The 17266-nt window shown below is 51.0% G+C and overlaps 1 protein-coding gene across 1 annotated transcript; it reads right to left on the reverse strand.

Annotated features, from left to right (window-relative positions):
• Positions 1–467: 467 nt before the first annotated feature.
• Positions 468–12946, reverse strand: INSIG1 (insulin induced gene 1). Its single transcript, XM_059073590.2, has 6 exons — positions 12760–12946; positions 11654–12086; positions 9850–9974; positions 8446–8612; positions 8032–8131; positions 468–2375 (listed from the first exon to the last, which is right to left on the reverse strand). Exons 2-6 carry the CDS (start codon positions 12060–12062, stop codon positions 2346–2348), a joined length of 831 nt encoding a protein of 276 aa, XP_058929573.1. The 5' UTR covers positions 12063–12086; positions 12760–12946; the 3' UTR covers positions 468–2345.
• Between the last annotated feature and the right edge of the window lie 4320 nt (positions 12947–17266).

The raw sequence follows: 17266 nt of genomic DNA on the forward strand, positions 1-17266 counted from the left end.
CTCTACATCCGGCAGGGACCAAGGGAAGTGGACCTGGGGCAGGATGCTCTGGTCCTCGGCCGCGTGGCCTGCTACTCGCGGCCCCTGGACGTGCTGGCTGTTACTTGGGCTGGATGCTCTACCCTTTCCCTGGGCTCTGTTTTCTGGGCGCCCAGACCTCCCCCACCCCTTTCTAGTACAGGGAGAAAGGGCCCTCTCTCCCCGAGAGAGAGGGTAGCGTTCCTGGGCGAGGACAGAGCAAGGCCCGAGAAGACGCCCAACTTCCCAGGGTCAGCGGGAGGGGTAGGAGGACGTTAAAGTGGGCTAACAACACGTCACCTTCCACCGTGAGGAAAAGGAGTTTTCCCAAGAGGTTGTGTCGAAACTCAGTACATTTTGAAAAGCTATAAAATATTCTTCCATTCCAAATCTGAATATCCTACAGAGAGAATCCCCGCCTTTTAAAGAAAAGCCCATAAATACGATGGTTGGTTTTGAACCTTTAATAAAAGTAAAAAATGAATGCAAAAGAACACAATGCTGAAAACTTCGTGTGAATGTGAGTCTCACTAGATGTTCAAACCTGGTGCAGTGCAAAGTTTGTTCACACTATTTTACATTTTTATCAACTCAAACGACTTTGGTTCATATACTTGCTATAAAGTATTGGCAACAAAATTCTTCAGATTCACATCTTTTGGCTACATTGTTTCTAACAGATATAGATTTATTTCCAGTTTAAGAGAAAAAAATACTCACTGTGCATGATCAAGTAAATTTGAAAGATTCAATGCCTGCTCTCATCTAATAACTTCTGGTTTTTCATAAAATGCTGATAGCCTCATTGGAAACTCTTTTCACACAGCTGTTTGATTTCAGAAAAACGTGTAAGGGGGTCATTGCAAAGTTCAGAATGATCCTATTTTCTTTTAAACAAAATTCCTCTAAAACAAATCAGCTACAGCAACCTAAAATTTACTCCAGGATATTTTCCTCAAAACAAAACCCAACTGCGACGAGGACCATCACGGGAGGGGAGCCGAGAGCCCAGCCCACGGCTGCCGGCAGTGGCTCTGACCGCCAGCTGCTCAAGGGGAAGCAGTCTTTTCATCAAAGCCATGTTCACAGAGTGTGAAACAACCAAAACATTTAAATTGCAAAATACAAAAAGGTAAATTTGTGAGTAAAAATTACAAGTTTACTAAACGCACAAAACTGGAGTATTTCAAAGGACCGGCTCAGTGGAGAGCACAGCAACGAAGTAACTGCACAACTGAGAGGGGCTGTTGCTGAATTTTGCCCCCATGCAGCACTGAAATGGAGAACCCTCTGTAACACCTCATACGTTAAAAAAATAAATATTTAAGAGGATACAAGGCTCAGGTTGGTTTTCATATACATTGCACTTGAAGTTGAAGACCCAGTGCTTGCAAACTGGGTCTCACAAACATGGTCTGTGCGCCATCAATGGATACATTGTGCTCGCCACGTCTTTGAGTTTTAGAAACACCAAATGTTTAATACAGCGACATACGCACTCTTCTTTTTACAAGGCAATCACAGATTGCAAATCCCATAGGGCTGTGGGAAAAAAACCCAGTCATCTCTGTTCTGGAGCATCAAAGAAGCAACACACGATTCTGGCTCACCAAGGCCGAGACACACGGCAGGCAGGTGCCCCTCCTAGATGATTACGGGTTCTGGATAGACTGCGTACATACGGAGGTGGGCATTCCAGCACATCACAGTGCAGAACGATGACCCCCCATTGCCTTCAGCTCTCAGTAAGATTGTCTACATGCGACTCCACGCAGGAATGAAAAGCACAGCCGTGCGCTGGGACACACGTGCCGCTGCGGGACGGGGCGCCTGGTGCCGCCACCCTAAGCTCGCCGCCCCTGCCTTTCTCTTTTTTTGCACAACCCTATTTCAGAAATCTTTTGGATAAGTAATATTCCTATTTTATCACACTTCATCTTTGTAAGCACCATCGAGCTCTCCCCTGGGCGCTGATACAAAACCAGAGCTGGTAGTTAGGCTTTAGTTCAAGGCTTGGAAATATGGCAACTTGCTTTTAATGACACATGAAACCGAATCCTCGGGACCCTGCGGCCGGCCGGCCTGCACTCGGTGCCTCCTGAGCAGACCCAGGCATGAATGCCGTCGGGCAAGGTGACATCTCAACACAGGTGGTCATCTTCCCAGTCTGCTTCTCTAAAACAGCTGAACTGTTTGCCAGGAGTCACTTGTACAGTCAGCCCAATCTAAAAAGATTACTGAGGAAAAAAGATAATCTTTGTCACAGTCCAGTACCACAGATTTTCTCCCAGATCTTGCCATTCTTCAGGATCAGTGGGTTTGAAGATTCAGTCGCTATGTGGCTTTTCAGGAACACCCTGCATGTAAAAAGAGAAAAAGGAGCAAGAGAAGATCAGCACTAAATGTATACATATTTTAATGAGCAATTAAGCCGATCCTAAAAAGTGAAAGATAAAAAATTCCTTTGAGTCGGATAAGATGGCAGAGACCAGCTCCAACAACCCCACGGCGACCCTCTCCCGGCCCGTCGCTAGGAGGGCTAGGAGCCACTGTTTCACCCGGAGAACAGGGCCCGTCCCTCTCAGGCCAGGTGGAGGGTGGCACAGCTCAGGAGCCGTTTCTACACACGCTTCCTCAGTGACCTGCACAGAAACTCAGGGCGGTGAGCCCTGCACTTGTCACCGTGGTCCCTGGCCGGTCCTCAGCAGAGGACAGTGTTCCACTGGAGGAGCAGATCCAAGACCAGATGACCCTCCTGAGGTCATGGGGCTGCATGAGGAGAGGCCTCCACGCCTGCTGCCACGGAGCCAGGGCCCAGCACATGTTCTAACCTCTGGCTTGGCGGCCGGCGGCCGGCCAAGGGGAGCGGCGTGCACGGGCAGCTCTGCACGCTCCCGAGGCGCCCGGCTCCAGCCCTGCGCTGCACCCACTCGGGCAGGTGGTCAGCCTCCTGAGTTTGGGTTTCCCCATCTCTGAAGCGGGCTGACAACAGTCCCTACCTCCAGACTGCCGTTTCAGGGCTCAGTCGGCCCACAGTGAAACTATTGAGCGCCACAGAAGTGCTAATTAATGTTGTTATTACTGCCAGCAGCCGCGGGCTGGCAAACAGGAAAGGCAAACTGAATTCCACGTGCCAGGGAAGTGCACCTGTGACCAGGTGTCTGGGGCCTGGGCCCCAGGAAGCGGGGCTACGCTCTTCACTGTGGCAGTTGGAAGCCTTACTTTTTTTGAGAAAAGACTTTAAGAAGCTACAAACTGCAACAGATACAAATTCTATAAAATGATGCTACGGACTCACTTTTAAACATGGAGGCTGACAACACATACCACAAAGAAAAAGCCACTCGGACCATTTAACACTCCAGCAAAGGCGGCCTGTAGGTTTGGGGCACGGCTGCCCTTGGCGGTAACCGCGTTTCCTTGAAGGGCGGCGGGAACTGAGAAGGTGCGAGGGGGAGGGGTGCAGAGGCGCTGGGACGGTCCCCTCAGAGGGAACAGAGCCACGTCGCACGGGACTCGGGCAGCCTGGTCACTGTGCTCGCTGACCAGCGCCCACCTAAGGTCTCCACCTTCAGACCTTCGTGGTCTTCACTCGAATCATGTCTCGCCACAAAAGCCTCACTCGCCACAAAAGCCTTACATGGTGAAGTTTTAAACCAAGAATTCACTCTTAAACGCTGCCCCCAAAATACCACGTCAGACCCGTCTTCCGTCTGCGGGCCCAGCGGCACAGCCAGAGCACAGGAAACGGGCGGTGCGGACCAATGCCCTTTCTAAGGCACTGAGCCATTTCCTGGGTCTTAAGGATGGAAATGAGTTTTCAAATTCCTAACAAAGAATAAGCTCACTTTTACAAATAAGCTGTTAATTTTTTCCCTTTCTTTGAGGAAAGAAAATAAAGACTTGGCTTAAGTATTTTAACTCCTTCTTTAAAAAGAAAATGTTTAACTTGCTCTTTTTAAAGACTTTCTTGGGTGAGAAAGATTCTAGCAAGGTGCCACTCCGTCCCAGCCGAAACTTTCAGGACTCCCCAAAGAGAATAAACATAAGTTTAACAATTCTTGGACAGAAATACACAACAGCAGGGCACACACCCCCCCCAGTGCGTTAGGATGCACGAGCCTCAGTGCCCCTGGCTCATGTGCTAGGGTCCCCGCAGCCCGGGCCCACGGGACTGGGATCGGAAACGGCAGCGGTCCGGCAGGTGGAGGGTGGCAGCCGCACCTGCAGATGCTTTTACTGCGGCGTCCTCGCTCCAGCCCATCACATCCACCCAACAAAAAGTCCCGGGAAAGGCTACAGTTGGGCAGGGACACTCACATGTCACGGGGAGTCACAGTTTTCTAAAACAAACCTTACTGTAAATGTAGTTTTCATTCTTCAGCTCTGATATAATCTGAAGCAAGTTTAATTTCCTACACTTCCAATTCTGTTCTCAAGAAAAATACAATTTTGGCTTCACGCACTTATCTTTTACTGCTGCAACAGCACATTTTAGAGAGGCCGCCTGCCGACCCGTGGGAGTGGCAAGGAAGGCAGCATCCTCAGTTCAAGGCCAGGTGGACAGAGGATCTGCTGAGAGGGGGGTAGAGGCTGAAAGGTTCAAGAGTCAGCGGAATTGGATGTGAAGGCTACGCAGTTCCCAGTGGACAAAGGTGGACTTTTTATTGAGACTCTCTACTGCCTTCAGGGTAGATTCGCTTACAGACACTTTGAAGGATGGAAGAAGAGAGAAACAGAAAGGCAGAGGCCAGTCTGGACAGACTCAGGGAGGGGCTGCTGGGGTAGGGATGAGAGTCTGGGAGCTCTGGGGGGACCGACTTGCCGCTTTGTCATCCGCAACCCAAGGCCAAGGCTTTGCTCCCATGAGACAGACAGCACAGAGGCACAGGGACCAGAGTCCTGCAGTGACCTCCACGTAAACAATCTCAGCAGGGTGCAGCAGCAGGTCTGCCCACCTCCCGACACACATCCATCCGCTGCAGAGACCTCAGTCACAAACTCCTGTACACACCTAGAAGCACCTCAGTGCTTCCAGTTATACAAGTACAGCTGGCCCTTGCACAACACGGGTTTGAATAGCATGGTTCCACTTAAATGCGGATTTTTTCAATAGTAAATACTATAGCGCTGCGTGGTCTGTGGTTGGTTAAATCCACGGATGCGGAGGGCTGACTCTACATTACACTCGGATTTTCAACTTCTCGGAGGGCTGGTGCCCCAAGCCACGTGCTCTCCAACGGTCAACTGTAATGTTTTCATTGCAAATTTTAAAAATGCAAAAGAGAAAAAACCCCCAAACTACCTGCAGTTCTCCTTCTCAGAAATTGCCACTTTCATTCCTTTACACACCCCTGTCCTGTTCCCTACCGTGGGAGCAAGTGCTGCACGCCTTTGCCAATCTGACTGACCGATCCTTTAAAACTACTTAAACCTGGTTCCTCAATCTCAGGCCTCAAGTAACTATAATAGGAGTAAGTCTCCCTCATTCGCTCGCCCAGCTTCTGGCAGAAACACAGCTGTGACGTGATCTGTGATCGTTTTGCCTTCATTCACACTGACTGCCCCCCGCTGGGTTTGGAAACCTGGAGAAGAGAGACCTAGCTTTTTTCTCCCTTGGAGCAGCCCGCAGCGAGCGCTCGCTGCCACATCTGTTCCGAGGACCCACGCGGGATGCAGCAGCCAGAGGGGGAGTCGGTAAAACCAGCTGTGACTGCTCCTTCAGCTGGAAAGGGCCTGCCACTTCCCCCTTCGGCTGGGATCCAGGCGTAAGGGTTTAAATTTTCACGGATGTAAGTACGGCAGGAGCGCTGGGCTCAGAGACCCGGGAGGGTTGTTTCCCGTCGATGACCTGGGATGTTCATCACCCTCCGGTATCAAGACACAACAGTAACATCCAAACACAAGTTCTTTCCCCAGCTTTAAAGAGTGAAAAAGAAGAAAAAGCTTAAGTCGGGAGAATTACAATTATGCCAGCTGCCTTAAGTTAGGTGTAAAACAACGAAAACGCCTACGACGAGGATGGAACGATCGCTGATAAAACCACCTTCACTCGGCGTCGTGACCAAGGATGTGAGCGTGCCGCTCTTGTAAAGTAAGTTACCTTCATCCGTCTCTAGGCGTTAGGAACTTGTGCATGACGTGTAGTGTCTACCTCCATCAAAAGGACCCTTACTTATTAAAGCTGGTTAAAAGCCTTCATCAGAAATGCACGGCAGCATCAGCCCAGTCTCCCGAAGTTATAACCAACTGGCTGAATGCTGTCAATTTTTTTTTTTTTTTTTGCGGTACGCGGGCCTCTCACCGTTGTGGCCTCTCCCGTTGCGGAGCACAGGCTCCGGACGCGCAGGCCCAGCGGCCACGGCTCACAGGCCCAGCCGCTCCGTGGCATGTGGGATCCTCCCGGACCGGGGCACGAACCCGCGTCCCCTGCATCGGCAGGCGGACTCTCAACCACTGCGCCACCAGGGAAGCCCCATATGTTGTCAGTTTTAACTCCACGAAGAGTCACGGGGGTTGAAGACAACTTATCTCAAAAGCCTGACTAGGAATCCTCAACTAAATGGCCCTGAAATAAAAATCCCAAAGCAGTAAGGGATCATAGAGCTGCCTCGTTCTACTCTGAACCATAAAGGGCTCCAGGGAGCAGCACAGGGGCACCACGAGACTGTGGCCACCGTGAGTGTGGGAAGAGCCAGGTCCTCTGATGCTGATGAGGGGTCGAGAAAGAAAGTTTTTTCAGTTGGGTCTTTTCGTTTTGGCAAGCAGATCCACACAGAATCACAAAAGGGTAGAAGGCAAGGATGGTTTGGGCTCAGGAACCGGTGGAACACATTACAAATTCTACCTTTTTGAAATTACTTCCATTTTTATGAAACAGCCAAGCAGCCTTCAAATTTGGCTCTCCCAAGCCAGTATCAGCTGGCACAGATAAACATCTTGCTTTTAAAAACACCATATGAGGGCTTCCCTGGTGGCACAAGTGGTTAAGAATCCGCCTGCCAATGCAAGGGACACAGGTTCGAGCCCTGCTCCGGGAAGATCCCGCATGCCGCGGAGCAACTGAGCCCATGCGCCACAACTACTGAGCCTGCGCTCTAGAGCCCGTGAGCCACAACTACTGAAGCCCGCATGCCTAGAGCCCGTGCTCCGCAACAAGAGAAGCCACCGCAATGAGGAGCCCGTGCACCGCGATGAAGACCCAACGCAGCCAGTAATAAATAAATAAATAAAATTATAAAAACAAAAAAAAATTGTTTAAAAATAAAAAACCATCACCATATGAGGAACCAAGTCAAGTTTCTGAGAAAGCCCCAGATTGTCTCTGAGAGAAACGGCCCTTATAAGATTCTAGTTGCTTTTTTAAAGTTCATTTTATTTAAGCCTTCGAATCAGAGTCTATTCAAAATGACAGTTAAATATCCACATTTCATCAAAGTGCTCAAGTGTCGATCATTAACTCCTGAAAAGAACTGCTAATTATCCTGACTTCGTTTGTCTTTCTGGCTCTCGGGAAATGGCTCTGTGCAGGGGGGGTCCCGTTTCTCTCTCTTTAGTTATTAGACAGGGTCCAGGCTGGAGTCCACCTACCCGGGGATGCTGAGCCCCTCCCAGCCCGGTCCGCACTCCCAGGGGCCTGGCCTGGGGTCCTTTCCCTAGCATAGCATCGTCTGTACCTGCGTGAAGGCAGGGAGGAAACTCATTATAGATCATTCATTTAGCCATGCAGTAACTTTTCTCTGCCGGTAATCACAGGGGCTGCAGTTCATCTGTAACGTGAGTGGAACTCGAGCTCCTTTTAGCGCTCATTGTGAGCTTACAATTCCCTGAATCTGTATAATTTAGCAAAGAGTTAACCTGGGCATTGTACCTATCTTTTTCAAATACGCTTTTCTGAATAATTGTTGCAAGTCTCAACTAGATATTTATCAACACCAATCATAATGTATTACGTACACTAAGCCTATCAAGCTGGAAACAACAGTCGGGCACGCGGGTGACAGTTGTACGTACCATGGCCAGCTGTCGTCCTATGTTCCCCACGGTCACACCTCCCGAGAAGAAGATGCACGGGAGCCAGGAGCGGATGTACAGAAAATCCGGGGACGTGTACCTGGAGAGAAGGAGACATGAGCCCCTGGGCAGCCGGTTCCCCCGGCGCAGGCGGGGCAGGCACACGGCGCACCAAGAGCGCTAGTATGTGACATCCACACTCACGGCCACTGCTCAGTTTTCCTTTACATTAAATTACGCGTGGTGCATTTTTAATACGTGAATCAACAACAAGCAGCGTTGTTGAGAATTTCACGTCTAAGTTTATGCTATATAATTACAGAAAAAACGTGACTTCTCAGCTTAGAAGGTATTTTTTTTTAAAGTTAAGTAACAGCTTCCGGACGGAGGTGATGTTTGAGAGCGTGTGCTTACTGATAGACACCATTGTACACCAGCAGCTGAGTGACCACGGTGGCAAGGAAGGCGATGGTGATCCCAAGCCCAAGGCCACTTCTTGAACGGTCAAATGTCCACCAGAGGCCCAAAGACAGGGCTGCTAACGTCAAGGAGAGCTGAACGTTATTGGCAAAGTCCAGTTTCTGGCGATGCAGAGTTAAGGAAAATCGTAACGATTTTTAATATGGTCAAACCCAAAAAAGCCCTAGGGCCTACAATTATGTGTGCACACACAACTCTTCATCCATAGAAGCTGCCAGGTGAGCTGCAGAGAGCATCTGCTGGATACAAGGTTACCGTGACCAAGAAGACCTGGAACTTCTCTGGGATCCCTGGGTCGAAAACTTGACTTTACAAGTAAACTTCCTGAAAGCTACATATAAAATTCTGCTGGTATTTCAACCAACAACATACTTTGCTAGCAAGTCATCTATAGTTCCCCTTGCACTTCTTGCTTTTATTAGTAAGTTGAACTGAGCAAGCACAGTCTTTGCTCCACGGCTGCAAGAGGACACCTCACCAGAATGGCATCTAACACGACACGGTCGCAGCTGGTGGAGACACGACTGGCTTCCGTCACAACACCGCTTATCAACTGTGGATGAAACAAGTTTGTCAGAGCCCAGACCTCTTATAATACCCTTTTCTGACATTCTTATCATTAAAATCAGGCTAGAGCAGATTTAAGAAGCAGTAACTCTAAAAATAACTTTCTCCAGGATTTAAAAATATAATCTAGTTGTGCTAAAGAAACCATAAATCTTGTGAGACCCGGTAAACCACGGCCCGTCTTCCGGAAAAACGCACTGTGTACAGACCTGCCGCATGTTTTGTGTCGTGCATTCCACCCACGGATACCAGAACCTGGTCCTGAAGTTAACCTCCACTAAGAACCCTATTCCAGAGGCCACCACTTCTGACTGGCCCTGGGCCTTCCTGGTCATGCCGGGGAGGGACAGAGAAGCAGACAGGCTTCTCCTCCACCTTCTGGGAGGATCAGCCAAGAAGAGTGATGCTCTCACCACTTCTCACTGGGCCCCAGGAACCAGGTCTTCGCGGTGCAAGGATGTAAGGTAGAAATGTAAGGGGAGTTCACAAAGTTAGCTCTGAGGATCCAACAGGTACTGCCCGAGAAAGGACAGGCTAAAGACGTCCACTCCGTTCCCGGCGTTAACTGTTGTTTCCTGAAATGAACCGAAAGGACTCCAAGAACCATTCTGAGGCTTCTGAGAGTAAACTGAGCAACGTGCTCTGAAATAACATACTCGGAAGAAGATGGTTCAGCTGACCCATGATGTGATATATGCTCATGAAAAGTAACGAAACTTTCAACGTATAACGTAAGAAGCTGCTCTGGACGGCACACCCACTGAAGGATACAGCACTGGCGTGATTGATACCAACAAAAACTGCCACGCACCGCATCACGCTGGCCCACTCCCTCTTAAACTTGTGTGGCTCTCCAAGGTGGCTGTCAATGCAGGGGTACAGCAAGCCGACCACAGCTGTTGAAGAAAGACAAGGTAGCAGCGTTAGAGAGCGCCGGCTGAGAATGATGGGATCTCTGCGTGGCAGTTATTAACATATTTTTCAAACCGTTCCTTTTCCTAGGAGGTTTATCAGCTACAATGTAATATTTGAATTAAAACTAATTTTACATTTTTGTTCTTCTCGAATACAAACAAACAAAAACCACTGTTTTGAAAAATTTTAAATAAAATCGCAGTTCCTTGGTTTGAAGCACAGAAGGAATGGAGCCAGGGGTTAATTATCCATAAGCAGCTACTTCTGCGCCTACACGGGGAGCCTCCCGTTTGCATCAGTGTTGGTCCATCGTACAGCGGGGAGGGGAGCTTCCACGAGGGCCTTGAGGCCACAGCACCAGTGTGTATAGCCGTGTACTGAAAGGGTTTAGAAAAACCAAGTAGGAGCCTGTCTTTCCAAGAACAAAAATGAGAACACTCTCCCCACTGCTTGGTAACCACAGCATCCCTCCCGTGACACGTCCCGGCTGGAACACAGCTCTCCACTCCAGGCTCGTGCTGTGAAGGCAACGTGTTTCCACGGCACAGGGGACACACTCAGACTCCAGGGGGAGAGTAGGCAAAGTTAAGAACAGTGGGCCTGTCACTCAGCTGTGTCCCCTTGGACACGGTTGCTTAACCTTTCTGTAATTCAGTTTCCACGTCTGTAAAATGGAGCTACAGCAGAGTCCTGTTGTAAGGACGAAGGGAAGCAAAACATAAAAATGCAAGGTAAGCAGTCCATAAACATCAGCTATGAAGCAAACAGGACGGCATCCCTCCTGTGGCGCCGTGGTCCCTTAGGTACACGCTGGCTCTGCCCACCAGATCAGGATGCTTGACGGGGGCAGTCTGCTCACTCTATACTTGCAACAGCTGGGGGGGCTGAGGCTACAGAAAGCATCTGACAGATGTTTGCTGATCAGTGGATGCTGTGTGACCAGAGAAGTACTGTGACCTTCTGGGCTGAGACCAATTCAGCAAGTTTATAAAACCAGCCAAATGACCAAGAAATTCTGCTCAAAAAAAGACAGTCCGCCCGTCCACAATTTAGACTGCTAACCGTGGGCCATGTTCTGTGGCCGGCCAGGTGTACTACCGTAAACTCTGAACGGGGGATTTGTTTCCCTTCATCTGTGGAGCCCAGCGTTTCAGGGGGAAGGCCTGGCTTTGGCACGTTCACGGGCATCCTGAAAAAGGAAGTGTGGGAGGCCGCTGGGGCAGCAGCTCTGCCCACTCGGCCCACGTGACGGTTTGTTTTCAGTTACCCAGCGCTGTAGCATGTTTGCTGGGGCAGCCAATCGCACTGCAGTTCCCTCGCTCACCAGTTCTGCCGGCGGCCAATCGCACAGCTCGCTCGGGATGACAGCTGCGGGCTCTCCCAACACTGTCCTCAGGGCCGGATCAGTAAGAGGGAAGGACCTCGGTCAGCCTGGCACAAGCGTGAAACAGCCAATCATCTCCCCACCTGGTCCCCAATCGCTGGGCTGCTTCCAGCCTCCAGAGACTGGCATTGCGGATCACCATCCTCTCCCCCCGCTTCTCTAAATACAATCACTGGAGATGCACACTTCCCCCCCTGCGGATGGTTCGATTTTCAAATGAACGGTTCTCAGAGGCTGAAAATCGTTCTTAACCAAACATCTTCTGTTTCTACTCACCAGCTGCTGTCCCACAGCACGGGGGAACCCACCAGGCGGAGGAGAAGATGGTGGCGATGACCTCCTCAGGGAACAGGGTGACGTTCCTCTGGACCTGCAGCAGGTTCAGCACCAGGGCCAGGACCACGCCCACTGAGAACAGCACCAGGCTCCTTTGCACCAAGTGGTGATGCCAGCTGTTGATGTGGCCGCTGCCGCCATGGCCTCCCACACCAGCGCCCACGGGCCCGTAAGCCGGGTCAGTGCCCCGGGCACTGTGGGCCACCAGGGGAGAGGGGCCTGACACTGAGGAGGTGATCATTTCTCCCACTTTGGCCTCCAGCCCTCTGGCACTGGCCCTCAGGTGGCTTCTGTGCTTCGTGCCCTTAGCGCAGGGACCGCTCCAGGGGTGGTCGTCCAGTCTGGGCATCAGCCACCAGTCTGACAGGCTTTCCTAGAAGGAAAAGGGGGTGTGGAGGTGGAACCCCGATCAAGTTCACTTCCAAAGGACGTGGCAGGTCCAAGGAGGCCCAGTCAGAGGGAGGGCTCTGGTCGCCGTCATCGCCGGCGCGTCCAGGGAAACCCCTAAGGCCCTCGGAGTCAGCCGCTCAGGGGAGCCCACGAGCAGGCGCCGCGGCGGAGGGCTGCAAGGACCCTGCTCACACACCCCGCCTGGGAGCTGCACAGGCAGTTTTCAGCGGCAGCCAGGTTAGGTACACCTGAGCGTTGAGCGCCCGCCGCAGTGCCCCTCTGCATAAGCCCGGAAGTTCTGGCCCGTCCAGTCCAGAAGTTTTTCAGACCCCGTCCGTCTGCAGGAGGCAGACCCAGCCAAGCTAGCTTGGAGGCAGGCCGCCCCAGGACAAGGTGCTGGAGTCCTCCAAACTGAGAGGAGCATTGGCAGAGCCCACCTGGGGTCGGGGGTGCAGCCCCCCACTCCGGGACTCGGGTTGGGGTCAGAGCGTGCGCCCAGCCCCGAGGGTCGGTGCCGAGGATCCCAGTGGAAGGCCGTCTCGAGGGGCGGCTGCCAGGAATGGAGGCGCCGGGGCCCCGACATCCCCGCCCGGCCCGACACCGGGACCCCACCCCCGCCGCCCCCGGCCCGGGTCCTCTCGCTGCGCCTCGCGTACCTGGCTGAGGGGCGCCCGCCCGCGGGCTCGCCGAGGGAGGAATGTCGCCGAGGAGTGTCACGGCCCAGGCCGCCTGGAGTTGAGCCCGCGGCGTTCAGCTCGCCGCGCGGCTTATAAGGCGGGCGACAGGGCCCCGGGTCACGTGACCCCGGCCCGGCCCGCGCGCCGGGGGGCGTGGCCTCCGCGCGCCCGGCCCCGCCCGCGCGCCCGGCCGCTCGTGGTCTGGTGAGGCGGCCGCGACCAATCGGGGGCGGGCGACCCATATGACGTCATCACACGCCACCGCAGCCCTGCGTCCGGCGCACTGACTCGGGAGCGCGGACGGACGGCGGACTGACAGCGCCGGGGGCCGGACGGGGGGAGCCGGACGGGGACGGACCGACGGACGGGGCGGGGGGGTGGGGGAGGGGACGGACAGACCGAAGGACGGAGCTGGGAGGGGACGACGGGCTGGGAGGCCGACGGACGGGAATGCCCGACGGCCGACCGATGGACGGCGCTGCGGGGCTGTGTCGACAGGCTGGGGGACTGACCGACGGACGGGGCCGGGGGGCGGGGTACAGACTGACGGACGGGGCTGGCCGAGAGCGCCCCGGACCTCGGGCGGGCGGCTCCCCGCTCAGGTTCGGACCGGACGGAGGCGGGAGGGCCGTTTCCAGCAATTGGCAACCTCGAGCCTGGCGTCGGGTGGTTGAACACCTTAGTCCCCAGACTCTGACGCAGGCGTGGCCTATTCCAAAGCTTACCCAGTGAGGCCTCGCCAGCTGGTCACTCTGCACCTGCGTGTCACCTGATGATGCTCTGATCTCTGTTCCCTGTTCTGCTCCCTGAGGCTCCTGACACCACAGCTGCTAATTTAAAGCGGGTTCGTGTGTGCAATGACCAGGAGGTGCTGGCTCGGAGATATGAGTTGTTTATCGTGTGTGCAAGGATGTGTGTGTTGCTAAGGGTACTTTTATGTTTCCCAGCCGCCAGAGTGGTTCAGAAAACTTATGACATAAGATCCTTTATGAAAATGAAAATGGTGAAATTTTCATAAAATAATTTATTCTAGTTTCTAATTATCTTTCCTTTCATGGGAAAACAAACCATCAAAACCATTCATGAAAAAATAAGATGTTGTTTTATCTTGCTGATGTAAATGTATTTATACCCTCTTTGCCACATGGGTCTCACCATCTAAAGAGGAGGGCAGGCTCCTTGCCAACTGAAAACCCACATCTTGCTGAGCAAGATCGTATTATTATGTCCTTGAAAAACAGTAGAGACAGTCTATGGTCTTTAGTACTGTCTGCGGGTGAGCAGAGATTGAGAGGAAGTTTGTGCTCTAAATAGCAAATTCTCTCACGGCCAAGAGACCTCACAGGCTTAAGCAGTGTGAAATATCATATTGTGTGGCATCTTCCACATCAGGGTTTCTGGCTTTACGACAGAAGGTTAAAAAAAACCGTGAACATCTTCCGGAGGTATCAACATTTCTCAAATTTGATTTGGGGGGTGGGGGTAGGATTCACACGAATTTCTAATAGTAATCAGGAGACTTCAAGGAAAAGTAATGCTGGCAGTGGATGTGTTTACTCTCCCAGACCATAGAGGTGTTTCCTGAGGAAACCTGAAAAGCGCTACAAAAGGCAGTTGCCTTGTTAGCGTGTTGCTGTTGCCCCAGGGTCAGAACTGGTTTCTCTTCTTTGTCTCCTTTGCCTGACGGGCTAGACACAGCCTGATTGTGTGGATGTCCTACCCGCGGTCCATGATGCCAACGTGGCATGAACTTAACCTAATCTTCTGCTTCTATGAAAACATAAAAGACTGTTGTCACTGTGGATTATAACCAAGATTGCTCTCGAATGGTTATGTTCAATCGAGACAGCATTTGCTAATAATGTGACTTGTTTTCATTTCTTGAGCCTGACCCAGACAAAGCAGGAAGTTGGTGGAGAGGAGGGTTCCGTCTTCAGCTCTGCCTGTGGGCAGGCAGGACCAGGCTTTCCTCTCTCTGCCCTGGTCACAACTATGTACTTTGTTCCCAAAGGTTCAAAGCAGTTTTTGACCCCAAGGAATCCAAGAAAGCCTTGGAGCCTTGAAAGGCTCCAAGTGGCCTTTCTCTCCCCTTCTGCATAAGTACATGAAGATATGTTCCTGTGTGTGTGTGTGTGTGTGTGTGTGTGTGTGTGTGTGTGTGTGTGTGTGTGTATACCTTCACAGTAATGTTGGAACTCACAAAGTTCCAAAAAGCTGCCCAGCTATCAACCAACAGGAAACTGGTCGGATGAATGATGGCACATGAGTACAATGGGATGCTGTATAATTGAGAGTCATCCCTTTTTCAACCATCAGAAGCCTGTGCTGGGTCTCCCCTACCCCACCCTCAAGTTCAAGTCCCATACACACAGGTGTATCAATCAAGCTCTTAACCTCATGGAGATGCGTATACGTCACAGCCTTGAGCCTGAAATGTAGGCGTGTCATGGATTCAGTTGGGAAACACCAGCAGATACAGGAAACTTTAGCACATCTGCTTTCAAAACCTGGTTTATTCAGATATATGAGGCCCAATAAACCAGCGTGACAGCTCTTTGCTTACCTACTGGACTGCTGTAGACAGGGATTCCCGGCAGCACAGAAATCAGCGTATCTGTCTTCTGGGATCTAAGATAGTTTTCTTCATCTTTTTTCTCTTGCCATTCTGCGTGGCCATGCAGACAGTCCCAATATCTTTCCGTTTCAATGTTCCTTATGTCCAAGTACATATCTTATAAAAAAACTTTATGGGTTCCTGTGTTGTCTGTCTGCTGTGCAGAAAAGGGCTCTTAATTCCATTAGCTAATTGGTGTGTTAGGGTTTGTTCACTCAGTTACCTTTTTCTCTACTGGAGCAGATGTTAGTGCAGCCCAGCCTGTGAGTCTGCATCCCCTCTGGCATCTGTTTTAGGACTCTGTGAACCAGGGGGCTCCTGGAGCCACACACAGGCCCCGGGGACCCATGGGGAGGCGGGACGGATGCCTGGGACCTGCATGGTGTCTGGTCCCTGACGAGGGCTGTCAGCACGGCCTCCATCTCAGGTAGCGCTGGTCACTGCCTTCCCAGGCTGTGTGGTTTGCCTCGGTGCCTGTGGAGTCTGGCCCCGTGAAAGAAGTCAGTCTAGGGGAATGACAATGGAAGGATTTGGATTTACTGTCTGGAGACCACAGCCTCGATATCAGAAACCATATTCAAATATTTTGAGAGTTTGAAATGCCATTATCTCCAGCGAAGCTGTTATTGATGCAGTTTCTCTGTTCAACATGATGGGCTCTATTCTCTCCAGCCCCAGTCAGTGACTCTGAGTCAAGTATCTGGAGAAATGTGTTCATGAGGGTCCCATTTAGTTCTTAATTGTACCACTTTATATTAATCATTATAGATGTGCTATTACACAAGGGGCGTTTACTGTCCTTTATGAACTAAACCCAGCCCCGTGCCTTCTCCCCAGACCGCTCACTAAGGACACGACGCTCAGTAGCTCTTCTGGACACAGACGAATCGTGGGATCATGGGCGGTGTGTGGGCGGGGGGCTGTTCTAAGAACTTTAAGACATTGTGTAGTGGGCAATCTATGTCTCTTAGTCCGTGTTCCTACTGTCCTTTTAATTATAACACTAATAACCATTTAAAAAGTAACCTACTTTTGAAAATAGGGTGGATGATTAAGTATATTATTATTATTATTTTAATTAACTAGTTAATTTCTGTTTGCGTTGGGTCTTTGTTCCTGTGCGCGGGCTTTCTCTAGTTGTGGCGAGCGGGGGCTACTCTTTGTTGCTGTGCGTGGTCTTCTCATTGCGGTGGCTTCTCCTGTTGCGGAGCACCAGCTCTAGGCATGTGGGCTTTAGTAGTTGTGGCTCGCGGGCTCGGTAGTTGTGGCTTGCGGGCTCTAGAGCACAGCCCCAGTAGTTGTGGCCCCCACGCTTAGTTGTTCTGCGGCATGTGGGATCTTCCTGGACCAGGACTCGAACCCATGTCCCCCGCATCACCAGGTGGATTCTTTTTTTTTTTTTTTTTTTAACATCTTTATTGGAGTATAATTGTTTTACAATAGTGTGTTAGTTTTTCCTTTACAACAAACTGAATCAGTTATATATATACATATGTTCCCATATCTCTTCCCTCTTGCATCACCCTCTCTCCCAACCAGGTGGATTCTTAATCACTGTGCCACCAGGGCAGCCCAGTATATTATTTTTTAATAGAAAGGCATCACGTGCTTATTGTAAAACATTCAGAAAACATGTGAAAATACATTTTTAAAAAATCCATAATTCCCACCACCTAGAGACACTCACTGTAAGTCTTTGGAGGGTATTTCCAGATATGTTTCCTATGCGTGTATGTGTATGTCTTAAAAAGCAAACAAACAAAAAAACACAAGTAGGATCACACTTTGCGTATAGTGGAAACAGGCCTTCGGAGATCATGCATAGACCATGTCATCGCTTTTTAACAGCTTTGCTGAGATAAAATTCACTAA

The sequence above is a fragment of the Kogia breviceps genome, chromosome 9 (assembly GCF_026419965.1).
Source record: "Kogia breviceps isolate mKogBre1 chromosome 9, mKogBre1 haplotype 1, whole genome shotgun sequence".
Lineage (NCBI taxonomy): Eukaryota > Metazoa > Chordata > Mammalia > Artiodactyla > Physeteridae > Kogia > Kogia breviceps.